The 22,666-nt window shown below is 41.4% G+C and overlaps 4 protein-coding genes across 4 annotated transcripts in view; 2 read left to right on the plus strand and 2 right to left on the minus strand.

Moving 5' to 3' along the window:
- Positions 1-742: 742 nt before the first annotated feature.
- LOC143349906 (G-protein coupled receptor 143) lies at positions 743-4,648 on the minus strand. The gene is made up of 6 exons (XM_076781553.1): positions 4,042-4,648; positions 3,860-3,971; positions 3,705-3,799; positions 3,447-3,625; positions 3,040-3,367; positions 743-2,971 (listed from the first exon to the last, which is right to left on the minus strand). Exons 1-6 carry the CDS (start codon positions 4,189-4,191, stop codon positions 2,747-2,749), a joined length of 1,089 nt encoding a protein of 362 aa, XP_076637668.1. The 5' UTR covers positions 4,192-4,648; the 3' UTR covers positions 743-2,746.
- Positions 4,649-11,778: 7,130 nt separating this feature from the next.
- On the plus strand, positions 11,779-15,048 carry LOC143349887 (lymphoid-specific helicase). Its single transcript, XM_076781508.1, has 7 exons — positions 11,779-12,058; positions 12,363-12,715; positions 12,778-13,361; positions 13,451-14,073; positions 14,147-14,541; positions 14,609-14,867; positions 14,935-15,048. The coding sequence occupies exons 1-7, from the start codon at positions 11,995-11,997 to the stop codon at positions 15,003-15,005; spliced, it is 2,349 nt and encodes a 782-aa protein (XP_076637623.1). The 5' UTR covers positions 11,779-11,994; the 3' UTR covers positions 15,006-15,048.
- A 47-nt stretch (positions 15,049-15,095) lies between these two features.
- Positions 15,096-17,173, minus strand: Mrps5 (mitochondrial ribosomal protein S5). The gene is made up of 6 exons (XM_076781549.1): positions 17,059-17,173; positions 16,805-16,879; positions 16,376-16,720; positions 16,050-16,280; positions 15,778-15,977; positions 15,096-15,712 (listed from the first exon to the last, which is right to left on the minus strand). Exons 1-6 carry the CDS (start codon positions 17,147-17,149, stop codon positions 15,332-15,334), a joined length of 1,323 nt encoding a protein of 440 aa, XP_076637664.1. The 5' UTR covers positions 17,150-17,173; the 3' UTR covers positions 15,096-15,331.
- A 1,298-nt stretch (positions 17,174-18,471) lies between these two features.
- LOC143350008 (homeobox protein Nkx-2.4) overlaps positions 18,472-22,666 on the plus strand; it is a 32,192-nt gene continuing 27,997 nt past the window's right edge. The window contains exon 1 of the mRNA XM_076781744.1: positions 18,472-20,371. Within this exon, the coding sequence (XP_076637859.1) occupies positions 19,633-20,371 (739 nt within the window). The 5' untranslated portion in view covers positions 18,472-19,632. The remainder of the gene's footprint in view (positions 20,372-22,666) is intronic.

Raw genomic sequence — 22,666 nt, forward strand, 5'->3', positions numbered from 1 at the left:
CATATTGCTTCGTATTCAGTATGCTGTGTTACTTTTCTAATAGCTAAACTGCCAAGTACTTGTATAGTTCAATAAGTTTTACGCTTTGCCTTCTAACATTTTTGAAGAAAACGTTTCTTAACAGACAAAAAAAAAAAGACTTGGATATATATATTTTACGTGTGACGAGTATAGGGTTTACGACATATCGCGACGGAACGTGATTAGAATATTAACAAACGAAGTGCACTTTAGCTGTATTAGAAACGATTGAGCTTCCGACGAAACCGTAAATATTCGTAATATAAATTTCGCAATAACGTTCTGTTCATTTTGCACAAATCGTCTGCGATAATCTTGCATCGTATGTCCCACTTGGCAGTGTTTATTGTAATTTACTATACAGAATGATGAAATGACATAAAACGAATATCCATTTCGTAAGTATATAGTAAATGAATCTTTATATACAATCAGTCGTATATAGTTAGATAAAAATCGTAAATACTGTTAGATAAAAGAATTTAGCTTTACGTAAAGATTATTTTATTAAAATCGAATCTATTTTTAAAAAAGAAACGAATGGTCGTAGTGTGCTGAGAGTACGATTTAGGTAATAATGTGTAAGTGTAGTTCCGTATATTAATGTTAAAAGTGTTAGTCGATGAAGTTTAATGGTGCACGCTGGTTCCTTCTTGCGTAAATGCGAAAGAACTTGTTGGTAACAAGTTATACAGTATTTTAGTGATCTGTTCGCGTAAAATGTTTTACATACACTGTACATTTTTCTTGTACTTTCCATTCGAGTTTAACTTGTAATAAGTAAGAAGTCTGGATCATATTGTATAGTCTTCGTATTTAAATATATCATTTGGTGCTAACATAGAAAGATTCGCTGTCCAGGAAAAAAGAAATAGTCTTCGCGCTCCTTATAAGACGTACACGAGTCGTTAAAAATGCGAATTGTTTGTTAATAGCGATGTACATAAGAAATTTTTTTATTACGAGGAGGGAATCTTGTACGAATAAAAATAATTTGTTAATCAAAAGAATCGAGATATTTGAAGATTCTACATGCACTATTAACTGGGATATATTTTTCGAGCTGCCTCTTTAACAACCATAGTGATCGATATGAAATATCAATCCCATTTTATATTTCATAAACTCACGAAAGTTTTATTGTTTTATGTTGAACATTTGTGATTCATTAATTGTAAAATCGCAGTGTAAGAAACATTAGATGTACAAAAAAAATTTACATCGACTAAATAATAGTACTGTATATGTGTTCTTATATATGTACAAAATAAAATCTCTTGTATTTATAACAATTAACATGCTCACAGAGAAAAGCACCTCGAGTTAGAACAACGAATACTTTTTGCGTAAAGCCCTTTACGACGTATTGATCTCTTTCGAAGAATCCGTTTCGGGATGCAAACATTAGTGACAACTAATGCACCACAACTCATAAAATATTTAAAAAATCGATTACTCTATATATATATATACAGGGTGTCCGGTCTGGGAAAAATTTTAATGGGAGATTCTAGAGGCCAAAATAAGACGAAAATCAAGAATATCAATTTGTTGTTGGAGGCTTCGTTAGAAAGTTATTAATGTTTAAAGTTCCGCTCTTCCTGAATTTTTTTCTCGAAAATGGTTAGGATTTCGAGGTTATGTCTATTGACCAAAAGTGATTATAATTGGTCTCTGCAACCGAAAATAATTTTTCCAAAACGATTTGAAATTTTTTTTTTCCGTCGAAAAATTTCACACCTTTCCGAATTTTTTTCTCGAAAACGCGTAGAATTTCGGGGGTATATCTATTCACCAAAAATGATTGTAATTGACCCCCGCAAGCGAAAATAATTTTTTCAAAACGATTTGAAACTTTCCAATTTCGTCGAAAAATTTAGGCACCTACCCCCTGTCGATTTTTCTTAAAAATTGGTTTTTGATTTTTAGTAATTTCGTTTGACGTCCTACAGAAAAGTTGTTTAATACTTTTTTGTAGGTACCTATGAGCTCTACTTCAGAAAAAAGTTTCATTGAAATGTATTCGCTATTATAGGAGTTATGGCTGTTTGAAAATTGGACCATTTTTATGGGGTTTTTCTCATTTTCCGGGGTCAAGGAACAACTTTTCCAATATTTTTATAGTTGCTACATATTCTATACTAAAATACGCGGCGTTTGGCTTTTTGAACATTAAAATCGTCCAATCCGTTCGGAAGTTATGACATTTTAAAGATTCGCATGGAATTTTCGGGCAACATTTCTGACCTGACATATTTTCGGTAAGGAATTTTTTTCTCGAAAATGGTTAGGAATTCGAGGGTATGTCTATTCACCAAAAATGATTATAATTGGTCCCTGCAGCCGAAAATAATTTTTCCATACCAAATAATTGGTATTCTTGATTTTCGTCTTATTTTGACCTCTAGAATCCCCCATTCAAATTTTTCCCAGAGGTGTTCGAACACCCTCTATATTTGTGTACGCTATCAATCATAAGTATCAAGACAATCGATCGAAATAATCGACTTAATGCTTATGATCGACGGTGTACATCCAATGCCTATCTATATAAATATTAATTTTTAGCGTTGTTCTCGTCAAATGTGTTGTTCTCGTCATATTGAAACGAACTATTGAACACACTATAAAAACACACCTCACGTTAAAAATTGTAGAAGGCAGTAGAAGGCACATACGTTGACAGTATTAATATGACTCGAACGAATGTTTCATATCACAGACTTCAAAACGAAGATGATCCATTTATACTCGTATGTGGTGGGCATCCGTATTTAGGATTTAACAATGGCGACGATTCCGTTAAACGTATGCCCGTGTTTCCTGTTGCAATTTGCCTTATATTGAATTTCCCTAATTTCTGGCAGCATTCGAGTCGGAACTTCTCCGGTTTGCCCCATCTTTTGTATACCAGTGCGTTGAAAAACGCTTGCAGGGGATTCGTAACAGCCTGTTAATAAAACGATGAATAATATATGCATTAAATTTGTCATTTGCAAAACCGTCAGATTTACGTACCATTATGTACCACAGCGTAATAATGGCTTTGATCGGTAGTTGAAACCACAAAGTCCACAACAGTATTCCGTTGATTAAATTCGGCAGCCAACACACGTAATACGCGACGTTGGTCAATGCGAATTTCACTTTTATAGTTTGCACCAATTTTCTTTCCCTGCCCGTTATTTGTGCCAAACTGCAACTGACGGCAGTTTGAAGGTCGCGCGTAGACGCGAAGTACAATATAGGATTAATGATCATTACCGCCGTTAATAGTACGTAAGTAGCGCAATAATTCGGGAGGATGCGTAATATGGCTGTGGACAAAGACGTTAAATTGTGGCAGCTGAAAAAAGTTAGATTTAATTTGTACAATTTCAAACCGATGCTAAGAATATTCCTATTGTTGAATCGAAGATACTAACTTTGCATTCGGTATGTACAAGATCGCCAAACCAAACGTTGTCAGGATTGCTGGACATATCCATGCGAAGGCATGGTAACAGGTGGGATGTCCAGGCCGATCTCCAAGCAACAGTTTCATGTCTATAGCGTAGCACAGAGTCCATATCCACGTCGCCATATAAAAATACTGTGTCCAGGCCTGTAAACGCATTAAGAACGTGTGAATGCAGCAGAAAACAGAGGAAGTAATTGCAAGCTGATTTTTTGATGTAATTTACAGATGAAAGTGCACAGAAGACAACGCTCGAAGTATCGTCTTCCATTGGCATTATAGATTTGAAATTCATCCAAAGGGCAGATCTCATAAATACACCTAGAAAATATTAACATTACAGTGTGCTTTTAATGTATAAAGTGGTTATGGAAGAATCACCTAAGGAAGCTAAGAGGTCTGCAGTTGCAAGCCATATGATAATCTCCCTCCCTCTGGACGATGAAAAGCTTTGCCACCGGTGAGGGAGACTAGACACTTCTCTCGGTAGTATCTGAAAAAGAACTTTATGAGTTTGTTGTTGTTACAGTGTAGCTTGATACAAGTAATGCGATTTCACTTACCTGATAAATTGCACCTAGCATACCTATTGCAGAGGAGAGCATGCACACTGTGTTGTACACATTTGTGTTGAATTCCTGCATGATCACAATTGCCATGTCGGTACTGTTCGAGTAATGACAACAAAACGTTTGTATCGTCGGATCGGCCATGTTATATTTGGTTTTGATTTCTTCAACATCGATCGAAGGAACGATAAGAAAAAACTATCGGCGATAAGATATTGCTTACATCGTACGTTGTCGCCTGTATCGAATTCGGTCATGCAAATCGAAGTCTCTGTTGATCGAATGTCGTTTTCAAACGATTTCTTCGTGGAATCAATCAAGATTCGTTCATTGTTTTATCTTAAAACGAAGCCGTACTAGGCTTACGATCGCCGGATTCGTCTCGACGTCATACCTATCGCTTTGATCAGTATTCGCGCGTATATCTTCAACTGGTAACATAGCTTCGTGTAAATCTCATTATGCGTATTTTGTTTTAATTACTATCGTTAATAATGCTGTAATCAGATTCCATTTTAAATCGGTCCGATAGAGATCTCATCCAACTTTTTTTTGGTTACAATGAAGAACTTCCGATGCAGATCACGCGTACGTGATCTCGTAAAGTTTTGAAGGATCGACAAAGGCACTGACACATGCTCTCTATACCTATATGGTCCCCTCACCCCCCAAGGATTGGTGACAACGTATAGTATCGCCATCTAAAAACGGGTTTCGAACTAACAGCGGAGTACAGATCCCCTCTCGCCCCCCACGATTTGCTGACGACGTATAGTATCGCCATCTAAGAACGGGTTTCGAACTAAGCACGGAGTACGGATCCCCTCTCGCCCCCCACGATTTGGTGCAATCGTACGGTATCGCCATCTAAGAACAGGTTTCGAACTAAACACGGAGTACAGCTACCCCCACTCCTCCTACTCCTGATACACAATACTTACCTTGATTATTCATTAATAACTCATTTCCTGGGATTAAAATATGAACTTTTAGAATCGAATAATATAGTATAGACCCTTGGCAAGATTCAAGGATAGTTTTTAGAACCATTCCGCCAGTAATTAAGACGTTATTAATGAATAAAGGAAGTCGTACCATCCACGTCTGTACTATTGTCTGCTTAAATCGATGAATTATCAACTTTTCAACAATAAGACACATATTTTGGCTATTAGAGAACCAAGTAGACATCCCTGGGAACATCCAAGGACCAATTTTGCAACGCTCCTTCCTCTAATTAATTAGTTATTAACGATAGATCCCTAAGGTGTCGCGTTGAAAAGTTAAAAATAGTGTATAGACTTCCGATATTGATTAATAACTATTTAATAACACATGGGAAGGCTAAAACAGGCATCCTTGTATCTTGTCAATGGTCTGTACTATATTCTTAAACTCTAAAAGTTCATATATTAATCCCAGGAAAGTCGTAATTAGTAAATTAAGGAGCAGTGATTTGAAAGCGGTGGTTTGTATTGTGCCGCGGAATAGTTCGTTGCCTTCAACGCTAGATGGCGCTTATTTACCGACCTCTAGCCCCCTGGTGCTAAAACGCCCAAGTTTGTCGTGGAATAGTTTATTATCTTCAGCGATAGATGGATTTCTCGACAAGCTTGGGCGTTTTAGCACCAGGGGGCTTGAGGTCGGTAAATACGCGCCATCTAGCGTTGACAGTAACAAACTATTCCACGCCACAATACAAACCACCGCTTTCAAATCACTGCTCCTTAATTTACTAATTACGCCTTTCCTGGGATTAATATATGAACTTTTAGAGTTTAAGAATATAGTACAGACCATTGACAAGATACAAGGATGCCTGCTTTAGCCATCCCATGTGTTATTAAATAGTTATTAACCAATATTGGAAGTCTGTACACTGTTTTTAACTTTTCAACGCGACACCTTAGGGATCTATCGTTAATAACTAATTAATTAGAGGAAGGAGCGTTGCAAAATTGGTCCTTGGATGTTCCCAGGGATGTCTACTTGGTTCTCTAATAGCCAAAATATGTGTCTTATTGTTGAAAAGTTGATAATTCATCGATTTAAGCAGACAATAGTACAGACGTGAATGGTACGACTTCCTTTATTCATTAATAACGTCTTAATTACTGGCGGAATGGTTCTAAAAACTATCCTTGAATCTTGCCAAGGGTCTATACTATATTATTCGATTCTAAAGGTTCGTATTTTAATCCCAGGAAATGAGTTATTAATGAATAATCAAGGTAAGTATTGTGTATCAGGAGTAGGAGGAGTGGGGGTAGCTGTACTCCGTGTTTAGTTCGAAACCTGTTCTTAGATGGCGATACCGTACGATTGCACCAAATCGTGGGGGGCGAGAGGGGATCTGTACTCCGTGCTTAGTTCGAAACCTGTTCTTAGATGGCGATACTATACGTCGTCAGCAAATCGTGGGGGGCGAGAGGGGATCTGTATACTATACTTTGACGCTTTTTACCGTAAATATAGGTATAACTATCGCTTCCAGTAATCGTTTATAATTAATTAATTGGAAAAATATATAGAGTTTGATAAAATATTAATTAGAGTCGAATAATATTTGGACCAGTTATAAGATATTTTAGAATTTATAAAAATTAGGAAATTATTGGGAAAGGTTCGAGGGGAACGTAAATAAAAAGCATGGAAAATATGTATTATAATTTCGATTCTTTATTAATATACACATAAGGAATGTTTCACACATTTCTGACTCTATTAAATAAAAACGTGCCTCAGAATCTTAATATCACGTTTCATAAATAAGTGTAATCGATAAGTAATATGTTTTTATGGTCCTTTTATGATTGTAAATATTTGTTTTTACGGCTCAAAGAGATTTTTTAATTTCTTGTAACGCTGGTGTGATGGATTTCTCGACAAACTCGGGCGTTTTACCATCCAGATTTCCAAAGTGCCCGGAACATTTCCAAAATGCTGGCGGCCTTGCGAAGAGGTAGCATGTATCTTATAGCTAAGGGAATAATGGGGAGAGGAAAAGAAAGGTAAAAATGATGAGAACACATAGAATTCTTTGAAATTATATCATATATTTTCGTATCACTCGTAACATTACTAACAGATTTCGAAATGAATTTCAATCCCTTGCTCGTAGAGTTCTCTCGTTGCTTGCTTCGGTCACCATTGTTTCGTCGAACGAAATATGTGATCGGCCGTCCAGTTTGTCCGAAAGATCTAGTCGCCTGCCCATGATAGATCGATTTCTAGAAATAGAAATCAATCTACCAAGGGCAGTGTGGATTCGATCCGAAGATCTGCTGCACGGTTCAGCATCGCGTCGCGTCGCGTCTCCCTTGATTTACCTTCATCCCCTTTTAAACGAAATAATTACTTGGTACAACTAAACTAGAAGATCGAAGGAACATTGCTTCCTTCTATCTCTCTAGTTTAGTAATCTAGCTTCTAAGAATGTAAAGGGAGATCGATGGAACTTTGATTCCATCTATCTCCCTTCGGGTCTCCACTCGCAGCAACCTCCTCGTGGTGAGACCTGGGTAATATTATTTAGCGTTTAATTAATAATCGTATCGCTCTTAGCTGGGTAATGCAATTATTAATTAAAAACTAAATAATATTAGCAAATTGGCTGCGATCCGCCTTGCATAGGTCATCATAAATATAGATCTTCTTCACTAGATTAATTTCAATTCTCATTGATACATCAAAGATTCTAGAGTATTGTCTCAGACGAGGTATACACGTAGATCTTTCACCCAGTGTATTTTTTCGATCCATTTTTACGGGGTCTCAAAACCCCATTACCATTTTCGAGTCACTCACATTACCAACAGATTTAGAAATGAATTTCAATCCCTTCCATAGTCAATTCACATGCATTTACGTACACTGTCTGCACATACAGCTGTCTGTCCATCAATATTAATTCAGAGAATACTTTCTCAACTGACCGCCATCCATAAGAATAAGACGCTAAAATCACCCCCGAATTTTCAGCTGTATGACAGTCAGATTAGGCCACTGTCAGTCCATAAGGTGTGAAGTCTATTCGTATACCTCGTCTGTGGTATAAGCTACGACTACATGTACTTTTCAATTTTCCTACAGACCTCCGTTGGCCTTTGCTGGCTTTTGCTGACCGCTGTTGACCACTCCTGTTACTTCTGACAACGTATAACGATTACAACTTGCTACTGTCAGCCTCTCCCAACCTCTGCTGGCTTCTGCTGACCACCGCCCATATTTCTGACAACGTGTAACGATTACTACGGACTTCTGCCTGCTTCCAATGATCTTTCCTGACCTCTGCTGACCATCCCTTATATTTCTGACAACGTATAACGATTACAACTTGCTACTGTCAGCCTCTCCCAACCTCTGCTGGCTTCTGCTGACCACCGCTTATATTTCTGACAACCTATAACGATTGCTACTGACTTCTGCTCACCTCTGTTGGTCTTTGCTGATCTCCGTCAGCGTGTGCTTGTCTCTGCTGAATTTTCCTGGCCTCTGCCGAACGCTACTGACCACTGCAGGTATTTCTGATAATCTATAACGATTAATACTTACTACTGCATGCCCCTACAAGTCTCTGCTTGCCATTGCAGGTTTCTGCTTGCCTGTGCATGCCTTTGCTGCCCTCTGCTCAACACTGCTGACCACCCCTCATGCTTCTGACATCGTATAACAATTACTACATGCTACTGTTCGTCCCTGCTGATCTCTGCTTGCCTCTGCTCGTCTCTGCTGACCGCTGCTGACCACCTCTCATGCTTCTGACAACATATAACGCTTACTACTTGCTACTATTCGCCCCTGGTGATCTCTGCTTGTCACTGCTGACCATCGCTTATATTTCTGACAACGTACAACGATTACTACGACTCCTGCCTTCCTATGTTAACCTCTGCCAGCGTCCCCTGGACTAAACTGGCCTCTGCTGACCGCTGCTGACCACCGTTTATATTTCTGGCAACGTACAATGATTACTACTGGCTACTGCCACCCTCTGCTGACATCTGCCAACATCTCCCAGCCTCTGCTGACCTCTGCTGACCACCCCTGATGCTTCTGGCAACGTACAACGATTACAACTTGCTACTGCTTGCCCCTGCTAGTCCCTGCATGCCTCTGCATCCCTCTGCATCCCTCTGCATCCCTCTGCATCCCTCTGCTGACCTCCGCTGGCCCCTACTGACCACGCTGACCTTTGTTAACAACTTCTAACATGATGTACATGTATTAAAACTTTGTATAATCTAAATCTATGACAATAAATGATATAATTTCAAAGAATTCTATGTGTTCTCGTCACTTTTACCTTTCTTTTCCTCTCCCCATTGTTCCCTTAGTTATAAGAAACCGTTTCTCTACTTAAAACTGGAATTCCAAAGTGCCCGGAGCATTTTCTGAAATGCCGGTGACCTTGACCCACTTTCGAAACTGGGTCAAGGCCAAATCCCGATTCCCAAAGCGCCCAGAATTTTTCTAAGATTCGATGGCCTTGACCTACTTTCGAAATTGGGTCAAGGCCATTCGGATTCTCGAAGCGGCCGGAAGATTTCTGAAATTTCGAATGGCCTTGACCCACTTTCGAAATTGGGTCAAGGCCATTCGGATTCTCGAAGCGGCCAGAAGATTTCTAAAATTTCGAATGGCCTTGACCCACTTTCGAAATTGGGTCAAGGCCATTCGGATTCTCGAAGCGGCCGAAAATTTTCTAAAGTTCGAATGGCCTTGACCCACTTTCGAAATTGGGTCAAGGCCATCCGGATTTTCGAAGCGGCCAGAAGATTTCTAAAATTTCGAATCGCCTTGACCCACTTTCGAAATTGGGTCAAGGCCATCCAGATTTTCGAAGCGCCCGGAAATTTTCTAAGATTCGAATGGCCTTGACCCACTTTCGAAATTGGGTCAAGGCCATTTGGATTTTCGAAGCGGCCGGAAATTTACTAAGATTCGAATGACCTTGACCCACTTTCGAAATTGGGTCAAGGCCATCCGGATTTTTAAAGCGCCCGGAACATTTCTAAAATGCTGGTGAACTTGCAAAGAAGGTGGTACGCATCTTATAGGTAAGAGAATGATTTGGAGAGGAAAAGGACGGTAAAAAATGATGAGAACACATTGAATACTTTGAAATTATATCATTTATTGTCATAGATTTACATTATACAAAAGTTTAATACATATAAACATATTATATTATATTATATCATGTCACAAGTTGTCAGCAACGGTCAGCAGTGGTCAGCGATGGTCAGCTGACGTCGGGAGATGTTGGCAGAGTCCAGCTTAGGTCGGGAGATGCTGGGAGAGGTCAGCAGAGGGTGGCAGTAGCTAGTAGTAATCGTTGTACGTTGCCAAAAATATAAACGGTGGTCAGCAGCGGTCAGCAGAGGCCAGCGGAGGCCAGCAGAGGCATGCAGAGGCATGCAGAGGCAAGTAGAGTCCAGCAGGGGCAAGCAGTAACAAGTAGTAATCGTTATACGTTGTCGGAAGTATCAGGAGTGGTCAATAGCGGTCAGCAGAGTCGAGCGGAGGCAGGCAGAAGTCAGTAATAATCGTTATACATTGTCGGAAGCATCAGGGGTGGTCAGCTGTGGTCAGCAGAGGCTAGCAGGGGCACGCAGTAGCAAGTTGTAATCGTTATACGTTGTCAGAAGTATCAGGAGTGGTCAGTAGCGGTCAACAGAAGTCAGTAGTAATCGTTATACGTTGTCAGAAATATAAGCGGTGGTCAGCAGGGGCCAGCAGAGGCTGGGAGAGGCTTTCAGTAGCAAGTTATAATCGTTATATGTTGTCAGAAGTATCAGGAGTGGTCAGTAGCGGTCAGCAGAAGTCAATAGTAATCGTTATACGTTGTCAGAAATATAAGCGGTGGTCAGCAGGGGCCAGCAGAGGCTGGGAGAGGCTTTCAGTAGCAAGTTATAATCGTTATATGTTGTCAGAAGTATCAGGAGTGGTCAGTAGCGGTCAGCAGAAGTCAGTAGTAATCGTTATACGTTGTCAGAAATATAAGCGGTGGTCAGCAGGGGCCAGCAGAGGCTGGGAGAGGCTAACAGTAGCCAGCCGTAATCGTTATATGTTGTCAGAAGTAACAGGAGTGATTAGTAGCGGTCAGCAGAGTCCAACGGAGGCTGGCAGAAGTCAGTAGTAATCGTTATACGTTGTCAGAAATTGCAGGAGTGGTCAGCAACGGTCAGCAGAGGCCAGTGGAGACCTGTTGACGAAAGACCGGATATTAGTTGTTCAAGAGCGAGAAGGGAAATGTGAGCCTTGCTCTCTCGACTCCCACGAGACGGTCCGAACTTACTTTGGGCAGCTTCGGTGAATCGAGAAAGAGGGCATATGTCGTTTTGCCGTTGTCGACCCTCCGAGGTCTTTGGCTACGAGCTCACGGCGTGATTTGGCATAGAGAAAGTGCCTTCGTTGCACTTCTGGCATCTCTGACTTTATGGCCACCGTAGTCACTAGACTTATTATGGAGATACCTAAACGCTCGGTGTAACAAGAATTCCTTTGTAATAAATTCCTGGTCAGCGAGTGGGCCAACGAGAGCTTCTGTTGCAAGTCACATGGTTTTACTTTCAAAGATTTTATCTTGTTGGACTCCTGCACTCTTCAGAAAACGATAGTAATTAATGGATCGAGTATTCCATTCGTGAGTTGAAAAGTTATGTAATACAATTTCCATTAGGTGTTAGATCTAACTCATACTTTATTCCGTGCCTTAGCAGAAAGCGCGCGAAACTTTGATACTGAGCCCTCTATACGTACATATATGTAACTAATAACGGTTCTCCGATTGTCGATACCCTTGCATTTGGCGGGATTTGTTCACCGGAGAAGGTTTGGTTGGCACGTACACGTTGTGTTTCACTAACGTACAAGTACGCATTGTTCTCGTATTTTAATTTATTATTTATCGATCAAGTGTAATAGAATTGTTTTAAGTCGAAGATGGATAAAGAGAATGACGATATCAGTATTATTCATATGACCAGTAGTTCGAGGTCAATCAAAGGTACGTTTCGTTTTTGTTTTACATTCGATTTTAAATTTTCTGGAATGGAGTTTTCACATTGGGATATTGGTTATAAATATTGTCCCTTGTGCTTAATTTTTTCAATTTAATAAGACGGCTTTCATGTAAATAGTAGAAATTTAACTTATATTTAAACATTATTTTGTTTCAACTTTAAATAGTTTAAAAGTAGGAAGTAAATCGTAACACTCGTATTGTAGCGAGATAAATGTTATATATGTTAAATTTATAATTACTAAATAAATATTTATTTTCATGTTTCTTTCAAATTTTCTTTGGTTAGGAAAAGATGATGAAAAAAATAATATTATTGATTATGTAAGAATAAATAATGAGCCCTTGAAAGAAAATGTGAAGGAGGTGAAGAAAAGAAAACGACAAGTTGAATCTGAAGCTAGGCGAATGGAAGAGGAGAACTATAATCGTCAAATGCAAGAACTACAATACAAACGATTAATGCATTTATTGAACAGAAGCAAATTCTATGCGTCATACCTTGTTAAGAAAATTAATGGTGATTCAGAGAAAGATGACAATAACATTAATAAAAAGAAAGTGATTTCTAGTAATAGCCCTTCGCTTCTGGCAAAAGGGCAAAAGAAAAGCTACAGTAAACAGAATTATATATCCAAAGATGTAAGTATACCGATGTTGCTTAAAAGCATTTATGACATTTCTAATTCTTATTGATTTTGTAGGTACAAGACAAGCTAAAGTCTGGAAATATGATATTAGACGACAAAGATGTTCAAGACAATATAATTACAGACTCTGACAACAAAAATACGAAAACTAACGACATTGATATAGAAATACCGAAATATTTCAATGGGATTTTACGCGACTATCAAATTGATGGGTTTCAATGGCTGAAAGTACTTTACGAGAATGGTATAAATGGGATTTTAGCAGACGAAATGGGACTTGGGAAAACAATACAAGTGATAGCCTTGTTTTCTTATCTCATTGAAAAGCGACAAGACGGCCCTTATTTAATAATTGCACCTCTTTCCACTATACCAAATTGGTTGATCGAATTTGAACGATTTGCACCGAAATTGCCTGTTATTTTATTACATGGTACGCCGGAAGAACGATATAGCGCGCTAAAAGAAATTAAACAAAAGCACAGGATTTCAAATTATTACACTACTCTGCCAATCGTGCTCACTACTTTTGAGGTACCGTTATCCGAGAAACATTTCATTAGATCTCAGCATTGGCGATATATAGTAATCGACGAAGGGCACAGAATCAAAAACCCCAATTGTATGCTCGTCTCGTACGTTTGTTAAAATTCAGAATCTAAATAATTTTACGTACTCCCAGATTTTTATTGTACTGTACTATAATTTAGTTTGTTTGATTCAGGTTTTTGAAGACGTGCAAATCAATGAATCGGCTCTTATTAACGGGCACGCCATTACAGAACAATTTATCGGAATTGTGGTCGCTTTTAAATTTCCTACTGCCGGAAATTTTTGACGACCTAGCTGTATTTAAATCGTGGTTCAACGCGAAAGAGCTCGAGTACGACGAAGGGACTAAAAAATTCTTAAAACAAGAGGAAGAGAAGCACGTATTGTCGTCATTGCGCGAGATACTTCAACCGTTTATGTTGAGACGCGAAAAAACAGATGTTTGTTTAGAAGTTCCGCCAAAGAAGGAATTGATCGTCTACGCTCCACTCACGCAACTCCAACATGATTTGTATAAGGCAGTTTTAAATCGGGATATACAGAAATTAAGCTTGATGGACGAAAAGATAATCATAGACACGGAAGATGGTAAAAGACCGAAAAGGAAATGTACTACAAAAATTAATTTTAATAGCTACTTTACTAAAAACTACTCTAGAGAAAAATTGTTCGAAGAAAAATTGTTTGCAAAAAACGAGGAAAGTACAGTTACTAAAATGTCTGCACAAAAAATATTTACTGACGTTGCAGATAGAAATCTAAATTTTTTAATCAACATTACACCTATTAGTAAAAGTAAGTTATTATCTTATTGAAAATATTAATTTTTACGATATTTCGTTATTATATTGATATTTTTCTATTACAGTAACAATGTATAAAAAAATTGTAAATCATCCGTATTTAGTTCATTGCCCGTTAGACGCAAGTGGTTTGCCAAAAGTGGATAATGAATTGATTGCGTCGTCTGGCAAACTTTTAGTATTGGACGCGATGCTCGCAAAACTTAAAGAACGGGGACATAAAGTTTTATTATTTTCTACCATGACAATGATATTGGATGTGATTGAAGATTATCTGTCGTTGCGCGATTATTATTACGTCAGATTGGATGGAAATACTCCACTTACACAGAGAAAAGAAAATATTCAAGAATTTAATACAAATCCTGATTTATTTCTGTTTCTTATATCTACGAGAGCGGGAGGTATTGGATTGAATCTTGCTGCCGCGGATACTGTCATTATATATGACTCCGATTGGGTAACGTTCTTTTTATAATTATGGTTTATAATTATTACTCGATAATAAAAAGTAAATGTATTTACAGAATCCACAAATGGATATACAAGCTATGGCTCGATGTCATAGAATAGGACAGACCCGTCCCGTGATTGTATATAGATTCTGCACGAAAGGAACGATCGACGAAGCAATTATTAGTCGCGGAGAAAAGAAACGTTTTTTAGAAAAAGTTGTAATTTCTAAAAAGAACGATCCTATCAATGTGAACAACAAAGAATCATTACTGGAATTAAAGAGATTGTTAGAATCAAAAGAATGTGAAGTAGTTAAAGCCGAAAATGAAGGTGAGTATAATTTTAACATAAACAGTCTCGCATACGTACGATACTAATAATCATTTCTAATTTATAGTTTTCACAAACGAGGAACTCAACAAATTGCTAGATAGAAGCGACTTGTACGAAGAATATAAGAAACCCTAAATGTTTTACATTCCCTTGAAAAAAATTGCGTAAAGAATATGAGTACATTTTATCATGTTTAGTATTGTGTGTATCCTTCGATAATATTTATTATTTGTACCTGATTAAAATAATTTATATAAATTTCGTAATTGATTTTGTAATAAAGCATATGTAAAAATAAATAACAACTCTCTTTGACTTTAAACATTATTTCCATTTCATTAACAATAGGTAATTATACAAACAAATAATTTGGACTTCTAGCACTTGTTCTAATTTGTCATTTGTGAAATGTATATTTAAAAGAACAAATTCAGTACTGTTCAACCACAGAATGGTAGAATTTAGGCATAATCATCTTCTTCTTTTTTAATTCTTCGGCAATGTTTCGCTTCCGGATATTTTTCAGTAAGAAAACTACGAATTTCTCCATATTCGGCTTTTAATTTAAGTCTAACATTGTCATGATCCCTTCGACGTTCTGCCTTACGCAAATAAGCTGTATACGAAGGTAGCTTTGTGTAAAAAGGTTGAAGTTTTTTCTTCCTTAAGACGACCCTTCCGTCCATTATATATTGATCGAAATCTAAAATTTCGTCATGTTTAATCTCGTTCGATTTCCTTACCGTTTCCGGCGAAGCAAGCACCGTGGGAAAATAATTGTGCTCCTTCTTCATTTCAATTAAATGTAACTTTTTTTCATCTGCCATTTGCTGATACGTTTTCTAAGATCATAAGAAAATAGTTAAAAATTGCACTAACAATACACGATCATTAAAGAAGAATATACCTGTCTTATTAAACCAATGAAGAATGCTTTTATTATATTCTGAGCATTTTTCGATCCCTCAACTTTAGCATACAGATCTTTTATGCCAATTGCCTCGCAACATGTCTTAATAATGCGATGACATACGAGTCCATATCCTTGAGGCATTTGTCTAACAAATATTTTCGTACGACCAAATTGCGTGAAAAAGTTATGAAGTACTGAAATAAAGAGATTTAATCTCCGAGATTAAAATAACGACTTATTTTGAGAATAAAAAAAAAATTGTTTACCAGTGTGGTCATTGTATCTTTCAATATACATTAATCTCTGTCCAGCCTTGTTTCTAGCTGATGAAAGAGCTGTTTTAGGCTCAGACGCCGTTGTCGATGAAAATCCAGCCAAACCTTTACCATTTCCGGTCACAACAAAGGCAATACATCGCTTCGAACGGCCGAAAATACTTGTCATTTTAGAAGTACGAACAATATGTAATATCCAAGTTTGAAAACCATCAAAAGTCTCTGAAATTCGAGGTAAATCACTGGAGGAACATAAATCATCGACATGAATGTCCGAACACTTTTAGGAATAATCATATATTAAATGTAATGCAAACCTCCATCGATAGGATCAGGTGGTCCAAGTTTTCGTCCACCCAATTTACTTCCACTCCAACCACGGTCTAAAGATGAAATCTTTTGTCTTTTACGGGTGGAATATTCGTTTTCAGTGGTCAATACTTCCGCTTCTCCGCTTGGATTAAGAGGAATTGGCTTTTGTGGAATCAATGTGTCCAGCCTAATCAGCGAATTTAATCCTGGAAACATCAATTGTGCTTTCCCAAAGCCTATCTTTTGACCTTTATTTAGATCTCTAATTTTTGGTGCACTCTTGGCTCTCCCTCGCCTTTTACCAGCGTTACTAACACTGATGACAGACTTCCATAGTAGGTTGGCTGGTCCTTAACAATATAAAAGTTTTTGTATCAGTACAGATTTAACCATAACAGATAATATAATGTTCAAGAGAAACGAAATCAACTTACTTTTTGTAAAGAAGTTTGCATCCCTCGCATTATGCATCAGTGGAACGTGCGGTTTCAACAAATTAACAGCAGCAGCTGAAAACATTATATGTTAGACCAGATATATTTTACTCGAAGCAATAGAAACATCAAACTTTGAATCATTTTAAATCGAACGAATTTGAATCAAATTCAAGATACAAAGCTTTGAGGTTACGTAAATAAAATATGAAATAATAATGAGCGTAATTGTATAAATGCATGGCTCGAAGTACCATTGTTTTTAATGTTGATATTTTTCGCACAATTTGTTATTAATCCACTAACACGGAATATCTGATTGGTCATTTTAATAGGACGATACATTGTCGAAAGAAAACACTGAGGAAGTATTCGATCGTTAAAAGAATGCTCGATAGATGTCACGAAGAGTCGCATGAGTTAGATTCACGTGTTATGCAAACATAAATGATGATGAAAAAAACAAATTGAAAATAGAAAATCGATTTTGGAAATTCATTATGTATGCGCGCAATAGAATATAATTATTATACGATTTGGACTTTAGCCTACGTAAAAAGAGTGGGTGGTGGACAGACATCCGATGAATTTTCAAACTCAATTGTCTCGAAACTAAAGTCTCGAACGAGAAAATTGTATGCTTCACTTTCAATGTTTTTTTTACAATGTTTTAACAATGTTTCTCTCGGTATACTAATTCTCGGTTGTAACATTGATAAATTTAATGCTCAATGGTTTTATTCTGAGACGTACATCTACCTTGGAGCTGTGGGCTTGCAGCCGTCGCGAACACGGCCCCGGAACTGATGGCAAAATGCCGGGGGGTATACTCGAAGCACGCCATAGCGATCCCTGATATCCTCTATGGGTACGGTAAGTAAAAAAGAAAAGAAGACGTACATCAACCTTTGCGATCCACGATCCTACAAGCCATGGAAAGTTGGCGCGAGCGCGAAACTCCCATAGCCCGTCCGGACGTATTTTCGCGGGGGAGGGAGTCCGTAAACGACACACTGCGTCACACCGCGACATCGGTGGTAGCGGTCGGAGTCGTATAAGAAGATGGTCGGTAAGGTCGGCAGGCGGCTGACGCGAGGGAAACCAGGCGTGGATCAAGGCGCGTGTGCCGACGGAGAAGCGTTCCCAAGGACAAAGCTAGACGCTGAGAGAGACAGATGGAACGGCGGTTCTAGGAAGGGGTGGAAGGCGAGGAAGGTGGGCCGTTCCGAGTTCGGGTGGCCATGAAACGCGGAGTAGACGAGGCGGACAAGGTGGTCCTCCGCAGGGAGCCGGGGATCGCCGCGCGATAGGCGGATGCGTTCCAGGAGGTCTGCGGGAAAGCCTGCCAACGGCGTCGCGTCGATCAGCGCGGCGCAGCCCCGACGGGACGCGTAGTCTGCCGGAGGGCTAGCGAATGAAAGCGACCGAGGACGGGGATTGGCGGTGTTTGGCCAATGGGAGGACGGTTTGGTGGACCGGGGGTCTGGGTGGAGGTCGGTTAGGTAGCCCCGCGACCCCCTCTAGTCGGCCGAGTGGGAGCCCTTCTCTCACACGCAAAAGGGGACATCTCATCACGACTCTTGGTAGCAGGCACTTCTCCGTAGTGGGCACTCCACTCATCGTGTCGTCGTACGGGTTCTCCGCGAGAGGCTGTGGGGCCCGAGCCCGGACGAGCGAGCGAGCGAGCGCGACCGGCCGAGCCGCTGGTCGAGTGGGTCTAAGCGGCCGTGAGGACCTCTCCAGGAGTACCCGACAGTCCTCTCCATTCATTCATCCATCCATCCATCCATCCATCCATCTATCCAGCCAGCGAGCCAGTCAGCCAGCCATCCATAGACGCGCTCTCCTCTCCTACGGAGAGAGAGTGTATCCTCGACGAAGGTGGAGGCGAACCGTAGAGTGGTACATCTACCATCGTCTCTCTATCGGTAGAGTCCAAGGACTCCAAGACCCCCCGGGTGATTTCAGTCGGCCGCCGGCCGGCTCTGGCCGGCCACTATCCTCGACCACGTGTGTGCCAGCGTTCTTCGCTGTCGTGTCGTGTCGTTTCGGTGTCGTGACGTGACGTGCCATCGTACCGTGTCGGTGACTACCTGCTAGTCGGGACCACCTTCGTCCTCCGAGGGTCGGTCGACTGCTCGTCCAGTTCGCGGTGCGCGCGCGAAACCCTTCGAAAAGGAGACTCCTCGCTGCCACGACGCGGCGGACGCACCGTGAACTCTGTGCTCCTCCGTTCTTGCGATCGTTCGTTGTCCTTGACCATCGACCATCGCGCGCGTCCTGTGCATCTTGGACCGCGTTCCGATCCGGTGCGTTCGAACAGAGAATAGAATGCGGCGGACGACCCAGTGTCGTCGCTGGACGCGTCCCGGAACGGTGGAGTTCGCGCCTAACGAGACGATGGACGCGTTTTTCGAACTGTACCGGATCGGTTGATCCCAGTGACGCGCGACAACCACGGCAAAGAACCAGTGATCGTGCGTTCGAGGATTATCTATCAGTGTGCCCTTTAAAGTGCGACCAGTGAAGTCTATCGGAATTGTGCAAAGTGTTGCTCGACGTTTCGCTCCCTCACCCCGGTCCAAGCATACGTTACAATCATTGACCGGTTCCTCGAACGCGAGACTTTCGAGTACTATCTGAACCAGGTACCGAGCGTCGGCGAACAAACGGGCTGCCGGCTCGCCGAGATACCCGAGACAACGTCGAGGTCAGCGCGGTTGGCGGCGGTGGCAGGTTCGTCATGTCGTTTTCTCGCGGTTAGCGCCGGCCTCAGGATTCCGCGAAGCGCGAGCTTCAAGTACTTCGACGGCGCTGGCCTCGCCGAGATGAGCGGTGGCAGCGGCGGCGGCGGAGGCGGCGGAAACAACGCCGGAAACCAAGGGAACGGTAATGCCACCAGCTACCATCAGCATCAGCAGCAACAGCAACAGCAGCAACAGCAGCAACAACAGCAGCAGCAACAACAGCAACAACAACAACAACAAACACAGCTGGAGCAGGCTAGCTTGCTACCAGATCTAAACGGGATTGACCTGGCGATGAGCCTGTCCCCCAAACAGCATTCGTCCCACGTACAAACCGCTGGTGGCGCTCATACGACTCCGTTCAGTGTCACCGACATCCTGTCCCCCATCGACGAGTCGTACAGGAAACTGGAGTTGGCGATCGGCGTCGGCGTGGTCACGCATCCTCAAGTCTCGCCTTACGGCAACGCGTGCGGCGCCCGAGTGGGCGGCAATACCGGTAGCTCGAGCGCGAGCAGCGGCAGTCCACCGCTTCACGGAGGCTCGACGCCCGGTGGCGGCACTCCCGGACCGGTTTCCGGTGCGAACGACGCCGCCGGTGGAGGCAGCAGTGCTGCCGGTCCCGGCATGACCGCCATGGGCAATCCTTACGCCACCATGCAGCTCACCTCACAGTATCAGTATTGCGCGGCCGAGTTGTCCCCGTATCATCACGCGGGCCCCGGGGTCGCCGGAGGTGCCACCGCCACCGACCCAATGAGGTCTCATCATCCCTGGTACGCACCCGCTCCGCCGGCTACCAACGACCCAAGGTTTGCCAGTGAGTATATTGCTTTTCCTCCTTAAGGCGTTGTTGCGCCACCTTCACGGGCCCCATACAGTATCGGTATTTCAGAGTTCACGTTCTTAGACTAGTTGATAACGCAGTCAACTGTTGACAATGTGAACCGACATCACCAAGCATCCAATTATGTAATTTGTTAGGTCCGTAAAATAACAGTGCTCGGCTCTGCCTAATAATCCTGAACACACACGTATGCCATTTTCTCGGTTGTACGTAGACCCTGCAACAAATATTCTTCTGTAAATCTTAACAAATGCATCGTACATGGTAGGACTAGTTGTCCTGTAAAAGATTCTTCAAGTTGATGCAACCTCTTAAACCCTTCTTCACCGCGGTCCGCTCTAACGGTGTCTATGGAGACGATCAGAGTGGACCGACGGGGAACCAGAATAGCGGCCGGCAAAATCAAACTGATGTAACGGGAAGGCGGTGTACAATGTCTGTAGTCGCTTTCGTTAATTGTGGAGGGTAGAGGGCGACGAAATGCGTGACAAGAAACTCTGTCGACTTCGAATTCGATACTCGTTGCACGCGATCATCCCCTTCGCTTCCTAGGAGGCACGTCTGTCCCGCTTTTATCGGCCTCGCGTCCCACGGAGTCGCGGCTGTCCAGCGTTTAGGTCCATTTAAGTATCGATGAAATGTCAGGGTCGTGTTTCAAAGTCCACAACAGGCTGTCTTTTCGTGTCGTTGCCTCGTAACATGGTCTCATGAATTCCTCCATTCGGAAAATGCTTGGACGTTTGAATACGACGTACACCTAAGGCCTTATTATGGAATTCTTCAGCCGTTAATATAGAAGGAGTAGGCAAAGTCCATCGACGCTTGTTTTCTATGCATGGCGTCACACGTTGGGCATTCTCAAGTCATGAAATCGGAGTCTATTTACTTCTATCTTCATGAATAAGCATTTTATAACAGCCGTACGTCTAGTATTATCTCCATTCATTGCTATTTGTGGGTCGTTTTCTATCAAGATAACCCCTTGGAGGAACAAACTAAGTCTTAGTGACGAACTCTGAGCTAGGCTAGATCTCAAGTCTCACAAAAACGCCTGAGTCATAACCATGGGCCTCTAACAAGCGCTACAATCATTTTTATAATACCTTGAAGAAGTACATCAGGTTCAATGGTCCTATGATACGTGATACGAATGACTTCATTAAGGTTTTCCGAAACTGCCGCCATAGCATCTCAGCGGAGCTGGAGTTCGCAGAAAAATGTCCTCAGGAGCCGTCGATACCGTTTAAGGAGGATCCACGTAGACGCACTAGGGCTCCTGGAAACGATTGCTGGCCAACAAAAGCGCGAATCCTTCGTCCTTGTGTCAACAGACGTACGTTTCCTTGGATTTCTGTCCGTCGCACGCGCCACTCCGGTCACCGACGGAGACGTATCGATCTTCCTGGCTCCAAAACGCGTGGCTACCGAACGCTACGAGAGATTTTAGTTAAACAAATAAGGCTGGACGACCCTCGTCGCGCCGGCTCGACGTTACTCGAATTCAATTTCCGCCTGGCTCCGAGGATTTCTCGCGAGGAATTCTTGTTTCACGTTGGATTTTCGCAGGCCTGCTTATTCTTTATTATTCTTCTATGCCCACTTGTCAATGGCGGTTCTAAATGTTATTACAGCAATTTGCGTGTGCTTACGAAGCTGTAACCATAATCAGGAATTTCGGTGTTGCATTTGGTTACTTTTCTAAAACATTATGATGCAAATATTATCAAGTGTGAATGAAAGTTTGTGGAACATTCTATCGAAAGTGATGTACAGAAACGATAAACGAGACTTCGACCATAGTGTCCGCCCTGCGGGGCCCAAATCCTTCTTCTTAACACCCTGTATAATTATCTGGAGAAGGATTCTTTTCGTCGCCGGTGGCCAAAAGATAGATGCTCGAACACGTCAATTTGCTTAATGAGATCCCAACGCGCGAGTTAAGTCGTCGGTTGATTCGGTCAGGTTTCATTGTCCTTGAAGAGACGACTCATCGTCCACTAGGAAGTTGCTTGTTGGATCTGTGTCACCCTTCTCGACGAGTGCTGTGCGTGGATCGATCGAGACGCTGTTGGGTTCCCCGAAAAATATTCATCTGCATTGTGCTTCCACGTTCGTGCGTCCTGTTTCCTTTCAATGTCTCTCCTGTGGACGAAGATTTGCGATTTTAAAGCTAATCGATTGTTCTGTGTCTAATGGAGTATCATCCAAACCTTCCTCTTCTGGAGACAGGCGTTTAACGTTGATGCTTTTAGGATAGATGAAGATTTG

This window comes from Colletes latitarsis, chromosome 14, assembly GCF_051014445.1.
Source record: "Colletes latitarsis isolate SP2378_abdomen chromosome 14, iyColLati1, whole genome shotgun sequence".
Lineage (NCBI taxonomy): Eukaryota > Metazoa > Arthropoda > Insecta > Hymenoptera > Colletidae > Colletes > Colletes latitarsis.